The sequence below is a fragment of the Melanaphis sacchari genome, unplaced genomic scaffold (assembly GCF_002803265.2).
Source record: "Melanaphis sacchari strain LSU unplaced genomic scaffold, SCAv2.0 Contig19_pilon_pilon, whole genome shotgun sequence".
Lineage (NCBI taxonomy): Eukaryota > Metazoa > Arthropoda > Insecta > Hemiptera > Aphididae > Melanaphis > Melanaphis sacchari.
In genome coordinates, this window is record NW_020270975.1 from 2,020,495 (window position 1) to 2,040,717 (window position 20,223).

Sequence of the window (20,223 nt, forward strand, 5' to 3'; positions counted from 1 at the left end):
TATATATAAATATGTATAGACAATAGTTGAATATCTAATACTTATTACAATAATTAAATAATAACTAATTTAGTCTTTCATAGTAACTTAACCTAATAGATAATTTTTGATAGTAATTTACTGAACAGTGAAATCTGTGTATCGAAACTTTATTAAGTTGTTATGTTAGGTTAAATTAAGTTTCAGTTAAATTACTTTTTCTTGGTATTGTTTTTGGTCAACAATTTTATAATTAAGTTAGCTCAAAGTGTTTAGTGGGTGTTGTGGAATCGTTAATTCCGCATTTGAAGTATGATTTAATAATAAATGATTACTTTATAATTTATTTATGAGCATTAAAATGTGTACGTTAAAAAGCTTGCTTTTACAATACCGGATAAAATGTACGTAATCATACGTCATTAAACGTAAGTTAACATAATTCATGAACATTTTAATTTTTCACTTAAAATTATAAAAATCATTATTACGAATGCAGTTATTCAAAAAGTTCTTAAATGTTATATATATATATTTTAAAAACAATCTATAATCAATGCCGGGCTTAGACATTTTGCATCTGTGTCAATATTTTTCCACCTTTAAAAATATAAAATTTTCAGAATAAATAATAAAAACGATTATGAATTGAAATTCCAGATAACTAATAAATTACATTATTCTACAAAACAAATATTACCGGTTTATACCAGTGATTTATAATAATTCGGATGTAAAATATAAAACACATTACTTTAGGTAGTATATTTAATACTGTGAAATTTTCAGCAATTTTAAAAAACTTAATCAGGTGCCTTTTCTACTCCATTTGATCCATATTTAGTTATAATTATCATAACGAATTATTGAAATATTGTGTTAATATTAATTGCTTGTACTGTATATCAATATTTTCATACAAAAATACTATGATGTATATATTTATCTGTGCATTTTGCTATGTCATGTATTAAATAAATTCGTAATTTGTATAATTGAATGCAAAACGAATACAAAATTCTTTATTGAATATAATAAATTATTAATAACTTTTTAATTGAATAAACTTTTATCTTTAAGATGTTTATCTATTTGTGTTTATTGCATTCAGATAGAAAATTACACAGCAGTATCACTTTAAACTTTAAATTCAATAAAATATTGATGTTAATTAAAGGGTAATAATTATTACGAGCTTCACAGTAAAGTTTAGCTTTTGGGTTTCCTTTAAACATGTAACATTTTTTAACTTTTTGTTATTATTTCGCTGTAAGTATATAATAAATTTTAAATTTATGGACGATTTCATGCTGATATAGTAAAAATGTCAAAGCCACAAAAACTTCCTCCAGAAAATCGGAATTAGACAGTTTCCACCTAGATCATTTATAATTTGTTATTTGAACACTTTTCAAACACTCTTTTTAATTATTACATTGAGCTGTACGAAATTATATTATTATTTATTAAACATTTAATACTCTTCGCTTTGGGTTGAAAACAATATAAATATTTAATAAGATATTACAGAAATACAGTGTGATTCAACTGCAGGCGTGTTAACCCTTTTTTTCTAATAGTGCAATTAGAAAAATCCAATTTCAAAATATTCTTAAGATTAAAATATTCTAAATTATTGAGTTTTTGTGTACTACTTAAAAAGCGTTCTAAAATTATTATATCGATAAACGAACTTCAATTTTTCAAATGAAAAACTTCTTTTTTACTTTTACTTACTAAGCAAATAACTTTTTTGAAAATGTTAACAAATTTGATTAAAATTCTAACGAATAAATGATTTTCACTTAAGTAATTAATTTTGTGTAACTAAGGGCAATAGATTCAAAACAGGATTTGCAATACGTGGAATCTATCAACATTTATAATTTATAAAATAACTCAAGTATAATAAATACTAAGTCTTACATGACATATATTTTATATTTATATAAAACCATTTTTAGAGACTATTTTCTTTAGTATTACCATTTAAATAAATTAAAACTACTCATTTGAATTTTCAGTGAGGTACCTACATATAAATTTTGAAAAACATTTTTGACTAAATTATATTTACTATAAAAAAAAAAGATTTTATTTATAAAACAGAAGCTTGTATCATTATAAAATACTATTCTTAAGTAATACAAAAATTCAAGAAGTTAAATTTAGTTTTTTAGTAGATATATTTAAAAATTTAAAAAATTCAAATTTGAATAAATTCATCATTAAAGGAATAAATTGGGTAACATGCTTGATAAATCGTCTTGTGTAACAAATACAATTAAAAATTATGTAGGATTTATAATAATAAAAAAATGTATATACATGTCATATTTAAACATTCGAAAACATGTTCAAAGCGTGAGTACCTAAATGTTTAATAATTATTTTTATTTTTGAAAAAAAAAAAAACTAATATTTTCAATTCCTTGTTGTACATTAAATCACTTTTGCATGTTATGATTTATACGATTATTAATTAAAATTTTAAACTGTGAACAAATTTAAATAACATAAATAGATAAAGGGACGGAAAAAGTTTATTGTTTGCATGTTTTATTATTCAACGAATGTAAAAATATGTATTACCTTCAAACTTATAACTTGTTTATATGTAAACTAATATTTTTAGTATGGTGTACTTTTTGTTATAGAATATATAATTTACATCTATGTATTTTTTGAGGCTTAAGTCTATATTTATTTATAAGTAATATAAATACACATATATAGTATTATTAATTTATTTTAACAAGGATTCTAGTTGTAAAATTAACTACATTTATGAATGCGATTTGAAATCCTTTTTAATGCTGATTAATTATACAACTACGTTCGAAATTCTAACTGCAGCTAGAAATTATTATTTTTAGCACTGATTTTTTTTTATTTTTATTTCTCAAGTCTTGAATTATAAATTATTTATTTGTAAATGAGCTCTTCTCGGAGTTATTTTAAGAAAATATTTTTATTAATTTTTAGTTTTATAACGCGTGTTTAGCATTGATTAATGATCTATATGTACAAATATGTCAAGTTATTTTTTTACAATTAGTTCAATTTTAATTGATTAACATTATTAATTTTCCACCGTAGCCAGTTAAATAATTTATAAAATTATATTTACAATAAACTTATTAAATTTTGTAGAAACACAGATGATACGTCTGTTCAAAATTAATAAATTGTAACAATCATTCATATAGTTTTGGTAAGCCAAATATCCACTGTTATTTTTTATTAACTCGTTTAATGTTTATTAAAACAATATTTACTAAAAACTTTCAACCACAAATATTAAATTAATAAGAGAGATGTTATTTTAATTTTAAAGTTTAAATTCCAACTAACAACACTAATTTCAAACTTAATTAATGTTTTTATAGTTTATGTCTATCAATTTATCTCACTGTTTTAAAATTCATAAAAAGAAGTCTAAATGTTTAAATAAAATTTGGTGCATTTATTTCAAGGTAAAATGACATAACAATATAAACAATATTGATTGTTTTTCAATTAATTTTTGATTGTGTTATACACTCATATCAATTATAATTTATAATTGTTTAAAATGTAAATTAATTTATAATATATATAAATAATTATAAATTTTATTAATTTCTGTAAAATATAAATTAATTAAAAATAACATCATTAAAATTATACAGATTATTTAAACAATTTATAAAAATATTAAGTTTTATTACCTGACCTATAGAAATGTGTAACTGTGTATATTTGTATACCTACGTAACATGTAAGTATGGTAAACTTAAAAAAGACTAAAGAACCTTAATATTATTTTCCATTTTTTAGGTTTTTAATAATATTATTCATACATACTAGGTAAGTTTAATTAAATTGATTTAATTTCAAAATAACTTATGAGCTCTTTGTGCAAAAACATTTTTATTAGCTCTTATTATAATTTTTCCCGCTAACATAAGTGAAAATTGTATAGGCTAGGTTAGACAACTAACATATTAGCTGACATCAACACCCTACATTTTTTATACAAATACACCTCTATTGATACTACCGACGACTCATATAATATGTCTCGTCCCTTAATTGAGAAATAACAATATGTTACGTGGTACTTATTATTATGATTATTATTTTGAATAAACATCTGACCATTGCAGTATAACATATTATTAGGTATTACATTTTATTATTTAAAAGTAATAATAAAAATTATACGAACAAAAAACAGTCGAGGGACCTTTTTTTTTGTCCAAGCATCTTCATTATTCGCTATACATATTTTATTTGTCTCTATATTACATTTTTCATTCTCCATCCGTCCGGAGTTGTACGTCTATTTGTTTTTTCTGGTATACGAATTTTATTATAATAAAATTGGGTTTTTAATTTGTTCTACTTCCTCGTTATTTTACTGTGCATTAATTTGCTTTGTATCATTATTTATTACTAATAATATTGTTTATTTTATTATTATAAATTGAAGTTTACGAAAATCTAGCTTTAAGTCTTGACTCAAGGACGGTGATCTTATTAAAAATTGGTAGATAATTACATAACCCTTGGTCTGTAGGTACTGTCACTTATGCAAGATAATCGAATGCGGAATGATTATTGGTTACTACAGGTAACAACACTCAAGAGGCAATTTATACCAACACTCACTAACCTAAAATGTTACATACTATTGGAACATGATACTATTATTGCGATTTGTTGGTAATTTTGTTTTGTATTTTCAAGTAATTAACGAAGAATATAATATGGTATAAGATGTCTATACCAATAATATAAAAATAAAATATGTTTAACAGAATAATAATATTATTTTTTTTATCGATTTATGTTGAATCAAGGTCAGTAAGCCAACGATTTAATCGTAATAATAATAACACAAGATAAACCATTTTTAGCACGTCACACTAATTCCCTCAATCAATTGAATTTGTATACATTCTAAAACATTCATAAAATAGTTAATGTGATACGACCTATTTAATTTTTTTTATTATTATTGTCGTCATAACACAAGTTTTTCAGGTTTAAAAATTTTTTTTATTTCAAAAAAAGAAGCAGAATGCATTTCTAAAAAATGTTTCGAAATTAAACGGGAATCGCGCAAAAGTCGTGTATCGCTATAGTCAGCTTTGGCTCAACTCAAAACGAAAACAAACAAAAAATAAAAAAAATAAACCGTCTATTCGACGTCTAATAATAACAATATACTCGTATTACACATAAAACGATCTGTAGCAAAACAATATTGTTGCTCTTTACACGAAAAAATAAAAATAAAAAAAAATAAAAGTGAAACGCGACAATCGTTACGGAAACGTGTATATCCGTTTCGACCATATCCGTACGGATAAAATGCGATATCAATCGATGCCGCGGAAAATTCGACGATGATCTGTCAATCGCCCTTTACTGCCGCTTCTTCGACGTCGTCGGCGTCGGCGTCATCGCCGCTGTCGTCGTCGTCGTCGTCGTCGTAGTAGTAGTCGTCGTCGTCGTCGTCGTCCGCCGTCGACACGTTCTCGGGAGACGTCGGTGGCGGTGGCGACGGCGGCACAGGTAACGGTCTTTTCAACAACCCCGCGTCGGCGCCGACGCCGGAAATGACAGCCGCCGCTTCCGGAATCGTTTCCACGAGCTGTCGCAACGTGCAGCAATACGACGTGCCGGCCACCGCAGCGTCGTCCCAATGACCGTCCACGCAGACGTCCGCGCCGCCGCAGGGCGGACCATCGGCCACGGCCGTTGGCCGGAACGGGTCGTTGGAACAGACGAACGCGACGCCGGCGCCGGCGGACCGGTCGACGACGGCTTTCCACAGCCACGCGGCCACCGGCATCCGACCGTCGCCCGTCAAGAACAGCGGCTGTCCGTCGGCCACCGCAGCCTGTCCGTGCGTGCCCGCGTACGCTTCCAGTACCCTGTCCGTCTGAAATGCCCAAACGGTTGTTATAATACGTTTGATAAGCATAGGCGTAATCTGTGTGTGTGTGTGTGTGTGTGGAGAGGGGGGGGGGCTAAAAAGAAAGGGCAAATGCCCCTCCAGATAATTTATTGAGGGGGTAATGGTAAGTATCGTTTTGCCCCCCCCCCCCCCCCCCCCCATTTAAAAGTTATAATTCAATTTCTACTTAATTATAGAAAAATAAAACGGCATAATAATGCATTGTATAATGATTAATACCTAATAGATTTATCGTTTTGAGTGCTTTATATATTATATCAAAAGAGAGATAGACGAGTTATAAACATTAATCGAGTAATTGATGAATTTGATGAAAGTGCATCCGTATTCGTGGTCGTCGACTCTTGTGTTGAAATAATACCTAATACGTACAATCTTTAATGATTTTGTTGAGTTTTTTATCTTTTTTTTTTTATCAGTTTTATAATGTAAAATAAAAATACAAATTGAGTTATTAAGTATTATTTATTTATTAATTTACTGATGCACTTTTAATTTTAATACTGCCTGCCCCTCTCCAGAATTGACTTAAAGTTACCCCACTGGTTTAACGTATTTATCATTTTTCTCTGTTGTGCGTTGGGTTTCGATAAAAACACACGTGAACCGCACATTTTTTTAATTAGGTTCGAGTCCATTTTCGTTCAGATATTAAAATCATAAACGAGTAATATTAGTTATTGAAATATTGAAATAATTTAGTTTAATTGTACTATATTATATTATACTATATACTAATTATATCGCAACAATTATTCAATTTGCATATTATATAACGCGCCAATCGTATTGACAATAATAATATACTTATAGGTAGGTAATTAAAACATAGAAGATAATATTAATAGATAAATTATATTTTTTTACATTGATTTTTAATTTATTCGATATTTACCTATACATAGAAATACGTAAAACAATAGTTTAGATCCAAAAATAATAAATATCTATTTGAATTAGTAGAAGAGTGACAGTTTATTAATTTTATAATGAAGGAAAATGGATAGCGTATCTCATTTTTGTAGGAAAACAGCTACGACATTATCTCCCCAAAATAAACGGGCTGGAAATATTGCGCATTTATCTGCTGAGTACAAAATTCAGATGGGTTTCAATAGTAACAAAACGTATATTTTTATGGTAGAAGTTAAAGAATTTAAACAAAAAAAATTCAATATCAAGGAATACAACACGATTGTTTTAAGAACAATTCGTTGAACGTGATGAAGCAGGACGATTGACTAGGAAGGAGTGAGCAAATTCACAGTATAGTTTGCTTTGTGATGGCCAATGCTTGAGCTCAAAATAGAATGTCAGTATAAAAAAAAAAATTTGAAGGTCAACCGCAGCGTATACAACTATAAGTATGCAAATAAATACATGCAAACATTCAATTAGTGTACAGAGTCTATTTTTTTAATTGCATCAGCACATCAGCACATACATTTAATAATAACATTACGATAATCGAATGTATTAAAAATGTTTATTATTTTAATAAGCAATATAACGTAAAATCTGATCTTAAAACATTTATGTGCACAAATTCACATTATAGTTAAACAATTACAACCATTACAAATTATTAGCGAGCCACTATAAAGCCAGCAAAATGTAGATACATCGAAAATCTTTAACATCGTGAAATTATATTATAGTAGATTATTTTATGTGTACATTATTGTACATCAACATCTAAAATGGATTTTACTATCACACATTGTGACTGCAATGTATTTTATTTACACAATAGTGTTGTTTGTTGAACAAATATAATACTATATATTTCTTATTTAATCTCTCATTTACGCTCGATGATTTGTTTCGAAATATTATATGTATGTACTATGTACATCCCCTTCGTTTCAAATCCCCAAGGACGTCCCCATACGATGAGCCAAAGGGGAATATATAAACATCGTTTTTATTTTTTGGTAAAAGATGGGGTCGGGAATAATATGTCTGATTTTTAAGTCCAAATTCATAAGTAAGAGAGCGCACACGATATTCCACGTGTAATGTTTATTATGTGTAGACCGTATACTGTATCAGACTGAATCTCATATAATATTTACTGTGATAAAACGTCGAAACATTACGGAAAGATCATTTAACAAAAAAAGTTTATACCGCTACAGGACACTATTTAAACGGAAAAACAAATCTGAGTAATTGAATAATATGTTGTCTGAATATATATTTAAAAAATTTGAAATCAAAATTTAAATTAACTATTTAGACGCTAAGTATGTTTAGTGTATATAAATATTAAAATATATAATGCAATGCGCATAATAGTATATAGACTGGGCATAAATATCGCTGCTCTAACTTCTAAGCCATTGTACGAAATCTAGCAAGCATCAATTTTTATGATTTATTTACAAATACACAATAATACAAAAACAAGTAATGGAACACGACGTCTGCCTATAACAACACAGTGAAATAATAACAATCCGACCGTGATTATTTATTGTGTTTACGACTATGTAATTAATAATAATCTATTATACTGTATATTCTACATCATAGCTAAAACTAATAATAATTGCTAGTATACTAATGTACATAATACGTTTAATGTATATTATGCAGGAGACGTAATATAATACTTTTATAAATATAAAAGAATATTATAAAGTTATAAACACGCGAATTTCGTTTTCCTTTCAGTTATATTAAATACTTAGTTTTATCGTTGAAAGTAAAACATTTGTTACTAATAATATAACGATATAGTACAATATAAAATTATTTTGATTAAACCATTGCAGTACACTGTTTCTGATTTAAGCGATTTCGTTAAGACTAAACATTTGGTTTAATGACGTTTACAACAAATTTGTTTTAAACGGTTCGTAAACTTTAAAAATAAAAAAATATGTATTGTATAAAATACACGAATTCTATAGTGATGTTTATATTAATATACTTACATCCATTGCATACGATCTAATAGCAGATTCAATACGTGCCCAAGCATGTTGATTAATGGATTTCCATTGAGGCGTTATGTTAGCATGAAAAAACGTTCCCAGTTGCTTATAGTGTTCAGAAAAATCGGAATTGCTAGTTAAATGTCCTTCGATTAAAAACGATGAATCAGTAATCGCGTCTTCATTGTTATAAATATATTTAAACAAAGCTGCTTGATGTTTCTATTCATACATAAAAAATATTAATTTTTTTTTTTAAATAATAACACACATATTACCTATGAGGTTCTACTTGTACATAAATACAATTAATATATTATGTTGATATTTATATGGTATTGGTGTTTTATTTTGTCATTCTGGTTTAAAATTTAACTATAAATACAAAAGTTATAAATTAAAAAATTACAATATTGTCGTATGTAGACATGTAAACAATTTTATTTAAACAACATTTATTTTTAACAAAATAGAATCTAAATAGGTAAAAACGTTTTTGGAATAGGTATTTATGCGTAATTATGACAACAACATTAAGTTGATACTTAATAACATGCTAAATTTGCTGTATAGTAAATGTTATGTATTTTAAAAATAACTAAATGATTTTTAAAATACTCAATGACCTGTTTTTACAAGTTCATTTCATTTCTTTCAGTGATTAAAAATAAAATCAATTTTTAAATTAAAAAATCATTAGTACCTAGTATTAAATTTAACAATTAATAAAAGCAACATAAATTTTGTTAAGTACCTATAATAATTTAATAGCTATAAAAACTAAAAAATGTATTTCACATTACTTTTGTATAATAACACGCAATATTTTCCGGGTACAATTTTATATTTTGAGTCACGGGTGGTGGTATGATAACGCTATCAAAATTTTTAAGTGAAATCCCATCTATTTCAAATTTTACATATATTGTTTTTAATAATAACTCATCGTAACAAATTTCCAAATCCACAATGCCGCCGTTTCTCTTAACTTTTAATAACGAATAATCACTCAAACACTTTTTATTTGTATTCACTAGTGCTGAGAGGACACCAGAAATTGTTGGTTTTTGATGATTTACAGTAAATGGATCACCTGTAAATGTAAACGTGTACACATAGTCATATTTTTTATAAATCGAGTTTAATATACAGCTAACGGGTCCAACACGCAAACCACATATACTACACAGTACACATGATATAGGTGTCTATGATAAATACATATATTTTAATATTATTTAATTAAGACATTCTGAATGGTATATAATTTTGTCATTTCCTCGCAATAATAAGTATTGTTTTAAAAAGATTATAGATAGTCTAACTATTCTTTTTTTATATTTATATAAAAAATAAACTGCCCAAAACAGATTTTTAAATAAAATTAAAATCTGCTCTTGACGGATTTTTTGGGGTCTAGGTTTAATTGTTTTTTTCACACATTGTGCACACTTTAAGTAAAACAGACCGTTCTAGCACTAAATAAAAAGCTAATTCATACAAAAAATTTAGTTTAATCTGTAAAAAAAAGTTAAATGAAGGCAGCAATGAATTTAAAAAAAAGTTTTCATATTTTATAAACAAATTCAAGGTATGCCGTCATAATAATAAACTTATAATACAACTGCAGTCTACAATAAAATTTTAATAGCATATTTCATAGTATAATGGTCAAAAAAAACTAAGACGGAAAAAAAATCATTATGGAAGATTCTAACGAATAAAAAATTTGAAAATTTAATAAAATTATTTTTTTGATGAATATCATATAATACAATTACAAATTACTAAACTTGTATTTTAGTAAGTATATTTTTTTTATAGTTTATTTAATAGTAGTTTATTATTTAATACGAAAATACTCTATTAGGTACGTATCTTTTCTTAAAGTGTATCAACAATGACGCAAAAACATAAAGGAATTATTTTTGTTTTTATTTACCAAATAACTTAAAAATAAAATTTAATGATCTTACGTTTTTTTAAGTGTTGAATTATTTTAATTATTAGCAACTGTAAAGCATATTAAGTAAATATTTTCTACAATGCATACGATGCAATAAATACATGTACTTTACCTGGTATACACAATTCTGGAATTAATTTTATGTGTTTAGATGTTGCTATTGTGAAAACATTAAAAATTAAAGATATTAAAAACATTATATTTATATAGTTAAAAACATAATTCCGATATCATTATAATATCATCTTACTGAAACTTTAAATAACAGACTAATAGCAATGTACTTTTTATTGTACATATTTCACTACTAATCAAATAAAATGTTTTTAAAAAAAATTTTTTTTTTACAATTGTCATTTGTTAAACATCTGTAGCTTAAATAAATATGTTTTTTTTTTTTTCATGGAGCGTAAACATTTTAACGTTCGAGTTTTTTTCATTCGATTTCGTTGTATCGATTTTTCTGTTCAATAATAAAAAATAAAAATAATAAGTCATTCATTTAATTATTGAATCAAAATAATCAAAAATTCTATGGTTTCATTTACTTCAAATGAATAACTAAATTTTTACATGGTGGTTAGACTAATTTTTGTATTAATAATATGAAACATGTACTACATAAGCTATGATCTAAATGTCAAGTATTTTATAAATGTATAAATACGTGTCAGGAAAATAAGTTTTTACATAAATAAAATCAAAACTGTGTAAAAACTAATATGAACAGTGATGACCACTTTTTATAAATATTTCCTAAACAAGCACAATTGTATGTAATATGTTAAATTATTTTTTAAAAAATATGTTTAAATAAAATTATGAAATACATCTTTAATAAAACAAAATTCCAAATTATCGAATTGAAGATATAACAGTAATTTTTACTTTTGTAGTGTTTGGTATAAAAAAAAAAACAACACTATTATAATATATTGTTTTAAATGTCGTAATACAATGGTAGATAAAATATGGTTTGAAATACGAGTACAACAGAAAATATTATACCAACTACTTACAAATACAGATAAATTTAATTTTCATGGTTTAAAGAGACGCAAAGCCTCAGGTAGTATATACAACATAACCTTTTTAAAATAAACATGGAGTATAATTGAGGTATAAGTGAACTTTAAAATATAATAATAATAATAATAATAATAATAAATATTTTGTATATTAATGTTGAGTGAACGTTATTTTTAAAAATGTTGTACAAAAAAATGTATGAAAATACGTGAAAACCCTAATTAGGTCGTTAAACTGTACATGTGAATTTAATATAGATTATTCGCAATCCTATTCTATGTACTCATATATAATATTTAGATTGAATTGATTTTAATATAAGTACTAAAATATTGGTGTAATGGACCTTTTTTAATATAATATTTGGAAGAAATAAATAATTAATTATGAATCCGACCAACTGCAACTAAACTAAAATTGTCCGACAAACAGTTTTACTCATCCATATGATGATTTTTATTATACATAATATGATAGAATACGTACAACTCAGTACAAGCATACTATATTATTACTATAAATTATAAAGCCAATTGATTTGTACGTAATAATATTATGATATTTATTTAAGTATTTTGTAATTTACCAATGTCGATGATAAATCGATGACGATATATGATATAATAGTATAGTTTTAAATTTTAATATTAATAGCATAGACAAATAGTGTTATAAAATAATCAAACCAACTCAAATGTTAGAATTATTTGGGTTTTTGTCGCATACGTAATTTAAAAAATATAAATACAATTTAATTTTTCTTTAAATTAAATGTACCTACCACCGAATGAATTATCATACGTTCCGTTTACGGTCAAACGTATATCATTTATACATGACCGCAATATACTAACGAGCAACAACAACCTTTCTCACGTTACATTATACAGGAACTTAATGTAAAATATAAATATTGAAAATAATTAAAAAACATAAATAGATTGACAAAATTGCTCTGGTTTAATTATAATGTATTATTTTTTACATAATATTTGAAAAAAGACAAGTCATTTTTCACAATAATTTTGTTGCTATCAATCCTATGATTTTGTATTCTGGGCTACTTGGACTCTGCTTATACTTCTACGAAATATTCAACTTTAATAATCTTTTTACTCATAAATACAAAAATATTCAATTAGCAATTAAGGGCATATAATCTTATTAAACATTTCTATCTAAAAATAAAATACCTTTCACTTCGAAGACTTAATACATAAATACCTCAACAAATTATTAAAGTTATTAAAACCTAATAAGCGTGTATAAATTCTTAATAACTCGTCTAAATAATTTTAGTATACTCGTGTATATTAATAATCGTTTCAATTACTTTTTTTGTTTTAAATTTAACTTACCATATAATACGATATATTTAGTGAGTAATATAATTCAAAATTTGTTTAAAGTATAAGTATGAAGCTTCTTATAAATTCATATTTAATAGTAAAACATATTTTCTACGATATTCATATTTATAAGTTATCTACAAATTATTTTAATAAAATAATTAATATCGTTTGTGTTTTTATTTGTATTCCATTTTTAAATTCCTAGTAAAGTGATGTACATTTTTCTATATGTATTTTAAGTTCAAATTTTACAACAAGACTTTTCAATTCACAAGAACACGAAAATTATATAGTAATGAAAAATTCATAGAATAATCGATTTTCAAAGTTGAAGCTTAAAAACTGTACTCATAAATTGTGATTTTACAACAATATAAAAATATTGAAAACACGTGAGAACATTTTTTTTTTTTTTTTGATCTTTGAAGTAATAAATTTTGAAAAAATTGAACATAGAAAGAAAAAATAATGGTTTGAATTCTTATGTTGTAATTCAAACAAAAATACTAATCACATTGACCTCAAACTTTACAGTATCACATTCATTATTATTATTTTTTATACACATTGATATATTCAAAATTTTCAGATTAATTTTAAACTGAAACGAACCTTTTTACCCCATTCAACGAATACGCATAGTATAATTGACTTGTGAGTTAATATATTAGATCTTATGGACAAGATTTAGTTCAACTTACCGTACCTAGTATTAATATGAAAAAATTATAAAATATTTTTAAAAATATACTAATAATCTGCCTCCGCTCAGAATTATCATTGAATTTAAGTTGTTTATAATATCCATTACAGTGATCTGCTCAATAAAAAAATGCATTCAAAACTTGCTTACAGCAGAGTAATAATCGTGTTTTTTTTTTTCTAACAATATTTTTGTATTGAATAATTCATGATGATGAAAATGTAAATATTAAGATAAATCAAAAAATCACAACGTTACAATTTTAAAAATAAATCTCTATTTCTAATAGGAATTCGCATTTTGTTATTGAATTTTTTGTATATTATATTAATATGTCAGTATGCTATTAATTTTTTATTTTTTTTTTTGAACTAGCACCAATGACAAAAATAATTGTTATTATTTTTATTTGATTAACTTTTTCATAATATATAACATGATATTGTTTACTATTAAAATGCCACATCAGTAAGTATAGAAAATATAATTTATAGGTAATTCTTAATGCAAAATTTAAAATAAACAAGTTAAAATTAAATTTAATAAATACTTAATCCAATGAAATGAATACCAATGCAATAAAATACAAATAAAAATCTTTAATATTATTTAAATATAACAAACTTTATTCAAAATAATATTATTTATAAAATACAACAGTTGAATTCTTAACAAAACTTTAATTTATATCATCTGATGATAAGTATATTACTACTGTGTAAATAAAATATTATTTATTTTGGCTCATAAATTATTAAAAATCATCCAAATAATCCATTATCCTTACATATTGTATGACTTTGATATGTTATATCTAATAGGTACATCTGGTCTTTTGAAAATGTCTACGATTTTTCCCAGTGGATATTTCAGTCATATTTTGCAATGCTAAAACACATTGCACTCCACTACCATCACAACACGATACATAGCAAAGGACCTCCCAAGTGATATGTCAGGAAAAAATCAATACTTTGAATTTGCTTTATAGTATAATTTTCTAATTCACATGACTACCTGGTACACGCCGCATAATATTATATATTTCAAGCGTCTCAGAAGTACAGTAACAAACGATGTCATTTTTCATTTGATATTTTATTTACATAATATGATATTATGACGAATGATTACTAAACTGACCCATTATATGTATATGTAGTATAAAACTAAGTTTGATATTTTCATTTATGATTTAAATATCATAATATAGCTATCGAGAAAATATTAGATACTTAAAAATGTCGCCATTATTAAATTTATATTTGTGTCAGTGAATTAAAAAAAAATCAAAAATATTAATTACGTACATAATTTATACAAAGATTTATTGATACACTTAAAGATATGATATATTCATAAAATTATATAATTACTTTATTACGACAAACATTAGTGGCAATAACTAAATAACTTTATAAATTAATAACAAAATTTATTTAAAATATTAAATGATAAAAATCATTAACACTTTGTATTTTTACATACGAATCGTGTGCTATACAAAATAATTTTGTAATATTACTCAATATAAATAAATTGAATTATCTCTAATTTTTATCAATATAGTTATTACTAAAAACCATTAAAAATTTAAAATAAATAATATCACTAAGCTTGAAATATTTACTCACATATTCTAACGATTTTCTATAAAGCTAAAATAATAGTAAAATTCAAATTTTCCTAATAACTTTTCGATTTGCTAAAATTATAAAAGTTTTAATTAACTACATAACCCGAGACTAAAATTTTCTAAGAGTATATTATAATGATTGATTGTGTTTATATACATTCATTATTCATACTATTTAGTTGTGTCTATTGTTCTTCGACGATACCTAATGGTTTCAATTAATTTCTTTGCGTGGCATTTTTCAAGCTATATACGAATATACCTACACTGAGACTCGAATCTTATAAACAATTCATCACTAACTAATCTACATTCATTTCTTTTGAGACGTAGCTGAGATGTAAAATTAATTTAAATTTAAAATAAAATATCGAATAAATAAAAATAAAAATTAATGTACAGTTTTGAATTCTTTTTTATGTTGGAAAAGATTTATTACCCTAATAAAATGATATCACTTAAATGTAACGACAGAAGATATATTTTTTAAGGTCCAATATTGACTTACGTATCCTTTTAATTGAATATTTCTACAACATTTTTTTTGTTTAAGTTGATATCAATGTCAATATGCCTTAGGCAAACCTATATGTTATTTTTTGTAAAATTTATTTATATTTTTGAAATGTAAATTTATCAAAATTAAATTATGTTTTATGAAATTTTATATAATATATTTACCGCGTGTTCGCCAATTTAAGGAATATTGAATTTTTCGGCCGGATTAGAATGAAATAAATCGAATTTTTCACAAGCTAGTGATAAATACACATTTTTAGATAAATTTCAAAATGATTATCATTCCAGTATGCGCATGCGCAATAAAAAAAAATATTTTTTTTTTAATAGAAACACCTATTTTGAACTTTATATTCGAATAGGGCTATTTTTTTTTTTAAGTAATTTTAATGTATCAACTATGGTTCTGAATTAAAAACTGACCTAATAAAAGCCATTTTCTTTTTAATCAATTAATACATTTTTACGGTTAATTTAAATGCATAAAAGCATTTATAATTATTTATTTATAAGTAGGTAGCTCCATTGGGAGCCCTCCTATATCACACCTCTTTCACGATATGTAAACCACTTACATCATTAATACTTATTGTGAACAATTTTGTATAGCTTTTATACATATATATTTCTTTTACCTAATAAAAAAAATAAATAAATAATTTATTATTGGTCAATTTTTGAATATTTTTACGTATTGTTTATTTTTTTTTTACGTATTATAAAAAAGATTTACATTATATGGGTATTGGGTATACATATTATCGTACATTTGTTTATTAAATATTATTCGCAACAGTTATTTTATAATTATATAATTTATTAAATAAATTGCTCAAAGTTTTCTCCATTATTTTCTACACACAATTGTAGATATTCTCTATTTTTTTCTGACATTATTTGACTTTCAGTTATGTTATTACACAATACACGCAACCACGATTTTGTTTTTTTAAATTTGCAAGACTAACTGGTAGATCTTTGTAAACTATCGTTTTTAAATTACCCATAAAAAAAATCAAGTGGAGTAATATTTATTGATTTTGCTGGTTATTGAATAGGTCTTATTTATAACACATACAAAAAAAAAAAAAAAAATACGTAAAAACATTCAAAAATTAACCAATAATAAATAATTATAAATTATTTTATACACTTAAATTAATTGTAAAAATGTATTTATTTATTAAAAAGGAAATGGCTTTTATTTAGTAAATTTTTAATTTAGAATCATAGTTGATACATCAAATTAACTTTAAAAAAATAGCCCCATTCGAATATAGAGTTCAAAATAAGTGTTACTATCCAAAAAAAAAAAAAAAATTTTATTGCACATGCGCATACAGAAATAATAAAAATGTTAAAATTTATATAGGTACCACTAACTTGTGAAAAATAATTCGATTTATTCCAATTTAATCCAGCCAAGAAATTCAATATTTCCTAAATTGCTTAACACAAGGTATATAATATATACGCCTCAGTCTCTAAAATTAATTTTATAATAATATAATTAAATAATTATAAATGAAGCTATTTCTTTAAAACTAATCTTTTTTATTTATTTTAAAATTAATTGATGAGTCATAACTTACAAACTTTTGAAAAATTGTCACGTTAATTATTTTTTAAAAATATAATAAAGCTAGAATGGTCTGACCGGTCATCTATGCGCAAAATAATATTATCATGTCATTCAGGTGTACTCGTAAAGTTTAAACTGTTTTTAACATAATTTTATAAAATAACTACTCATCACAAATCAAAATAAATAAATTTAATTATGATAATAATTTTAACATAAAATTATTTCATTTTAAGGATAATATAAGCAAAATAATTATTCACTGGGTTACAACAATATATAATTTAACTTTTCAACAATATATGGATGTAGGTAATATGATACTAATTGAATTACTCCAGCTTTTAGTTTGTACTGAATATTTTACTAATTTATTTTTAATTGACATTTATTTTACTAATTATAAAACATAATTTTAATACTACATTTAATTTCTATGAATAAAACATAATGTCCTTCAATATTTTTTAAATGCATACATAAATATTTAATATGATACTATTATTATATAATAAAATAAAATCACAATCTAAAAAGATTAATGTATTGAACAGTAGTACTCAGTTTCAAGCCGTTAAATAAATATAATAAATAAAACCGATAATGAAAATTTAGCTAAAAACTAAAACAATTACAAAAACATCATATTATACTCGTACGCAATATCTCAACATAGCTTTTTAATAACTCATTTATAAAATTGTATTTTTGAAATATACTTATAGGATATAGGTCAATTTTTTCAATTTTTTTTTCATATACTCAAGTTAATAAACAAATTTTACTTATTTAATTAATTTTTTTATTAATATAAGACTCACTATTTTAATTTAATTTGCCAAACAAAATTAAAAGTTCATTAAATTCCATATTATGTATTCATGGAGTCATTTGAATTTTTCAACAGAATTATTACGTTGTAATGAATTTACATTTCATAACTTTATGTATACTTAATGTTAATATAAGTATTTTAATTTTTTAAATTAAATAAATTTGTGTGAAGTCTAGATCCAGTCTGTTTATAATTGTTCAGTGAATAATATTATTATATGAATAAATATAAATTATATAATGAACAAAAAATATATAGGTACAGAGAACAGCATTCTAACATATCATTATTTTGACCAATAGCCATAATATAATAATAAAAAACGAAGATTTAAATATATAACTACCAAGGACCGACGCTGCTAAAGAAACTATAATAAAAAAAGTTCTATCCAAATGGTCCAGACCACCCACTTATAAATATAATGGCGCAATTGTCCGTAACCCAAAAACCATCAGGAACTTATCATTTACCAAAAAATATATAACATGACTTAGTGACGTAATAATGCTATTATACAATTATTATTGTATGGTTATTAAATTTTAAATTTTTTCTTTTTTTTTTTAGTGGCTTATGTTAGTAACTGTCACAATTCTCTACAACTTGGTATTTGTAATCGGCAGAGGCGTATTCTGGGAGCTGAACAACGCGATGCCGACCATTTGGTGGATATTAGACTATGCTTCTGATGGGATCTACGTAGTCGACACACTTGTACATGCGCACGAAGGTAACTTAATGAATATTAATTAACATGACTTATATATTTATTGTGTGAAATCAAGAAAAGGAGTTTACTTTTTTATTAGTTATGAAATTATATACAATATCTTATTTATTTAAAAATGTCATTATATTATTTTTTATGAGATTGAAGTAGTGTTATTACTTATTTGGAATTTTTATATTATATGACAAAATATGTAGACAGATTTTAAATTTTAGCCACCAATACTCCCCCCTCCCTCTCACCAATTAGTGTATCCAATTTTTGCCTATGATAATATCAAACTTGAATATTTTTTTAAGTTAAGGAATTGATAATTATAATCAAATTAAGTCATATGTATAAAATTACATTTTTAATATACCATATAGGTTTAAAGCATAAAATAATTTTAAAAAAAGACCAGCAATTGGTTTTGAAAATTATTTAGCTTTTAAAGTTTTGAACAATTTTCTTATAACATTTTTTGATATTTTTTAAGATAAAATTTTTTTTATCTTGTTTAAAATTATAAACTTACAATAGTATAAATATTTTTTTATCATGTAAAATTATAATTTTATTTTTCTATCTATCAACTATTATTGTTTATAACATTAACAATTAAATCATCCAACAATACATTGCTTAAATTTGTATATACACTTTTAAATATACCCAAACTTGTTTTAAATGTGATTCTTATTTGCTTTATTTTTATCATACTGCCCCTTCCCCCACAGATACAACTTTGTGTATGAAGTGTATTCTTAAGAACTTAAGAATTAATTTTAGATACTTAAATCTATAAATCATAAAAATGCCACTAAATTACATTCTTTAGTCGATCTCATTTTTTTGAAGTTTTCTGTCATTTTTTATACACTTCTCCCGATATTTAATGTCACAGTATTGCACATAACTACAAAACTTCTTTTTAAATGCTATTAAATATGTACCTGGTTAATATTGTTATAATACAAACATAAATAGAAGTTTAAGATTT

At 24.4% G+C, this 20,223-nt stretch overlaps 1 protein-coding gene across 3 annotated transcripts in view; it reads left to right on the top strand.

The window, feature by feature from the left end:
* LOC112593028 (cyclic nucleotide-gated cation channel subunit A) overlaps positions 1–20,223 on the top strand; it is a 179,286-nt gene that overhangs the window by 104,314 nt on the left and 54,749 nt on the right. For all 3 annotated transcript variants that reach the window (XM_025337245.1, XM_025337246.1, XM_025337247.1), the window contains one exon: positions 19,079–19,241. In XM_025337245.1, the coding sequence (XP_025193030.1) occupies positions 19,079–19,241 (163 nt within the window). The remainder of the gene's footprint in view (positions 1–19,078; positions 19,242–20,223) is intronic.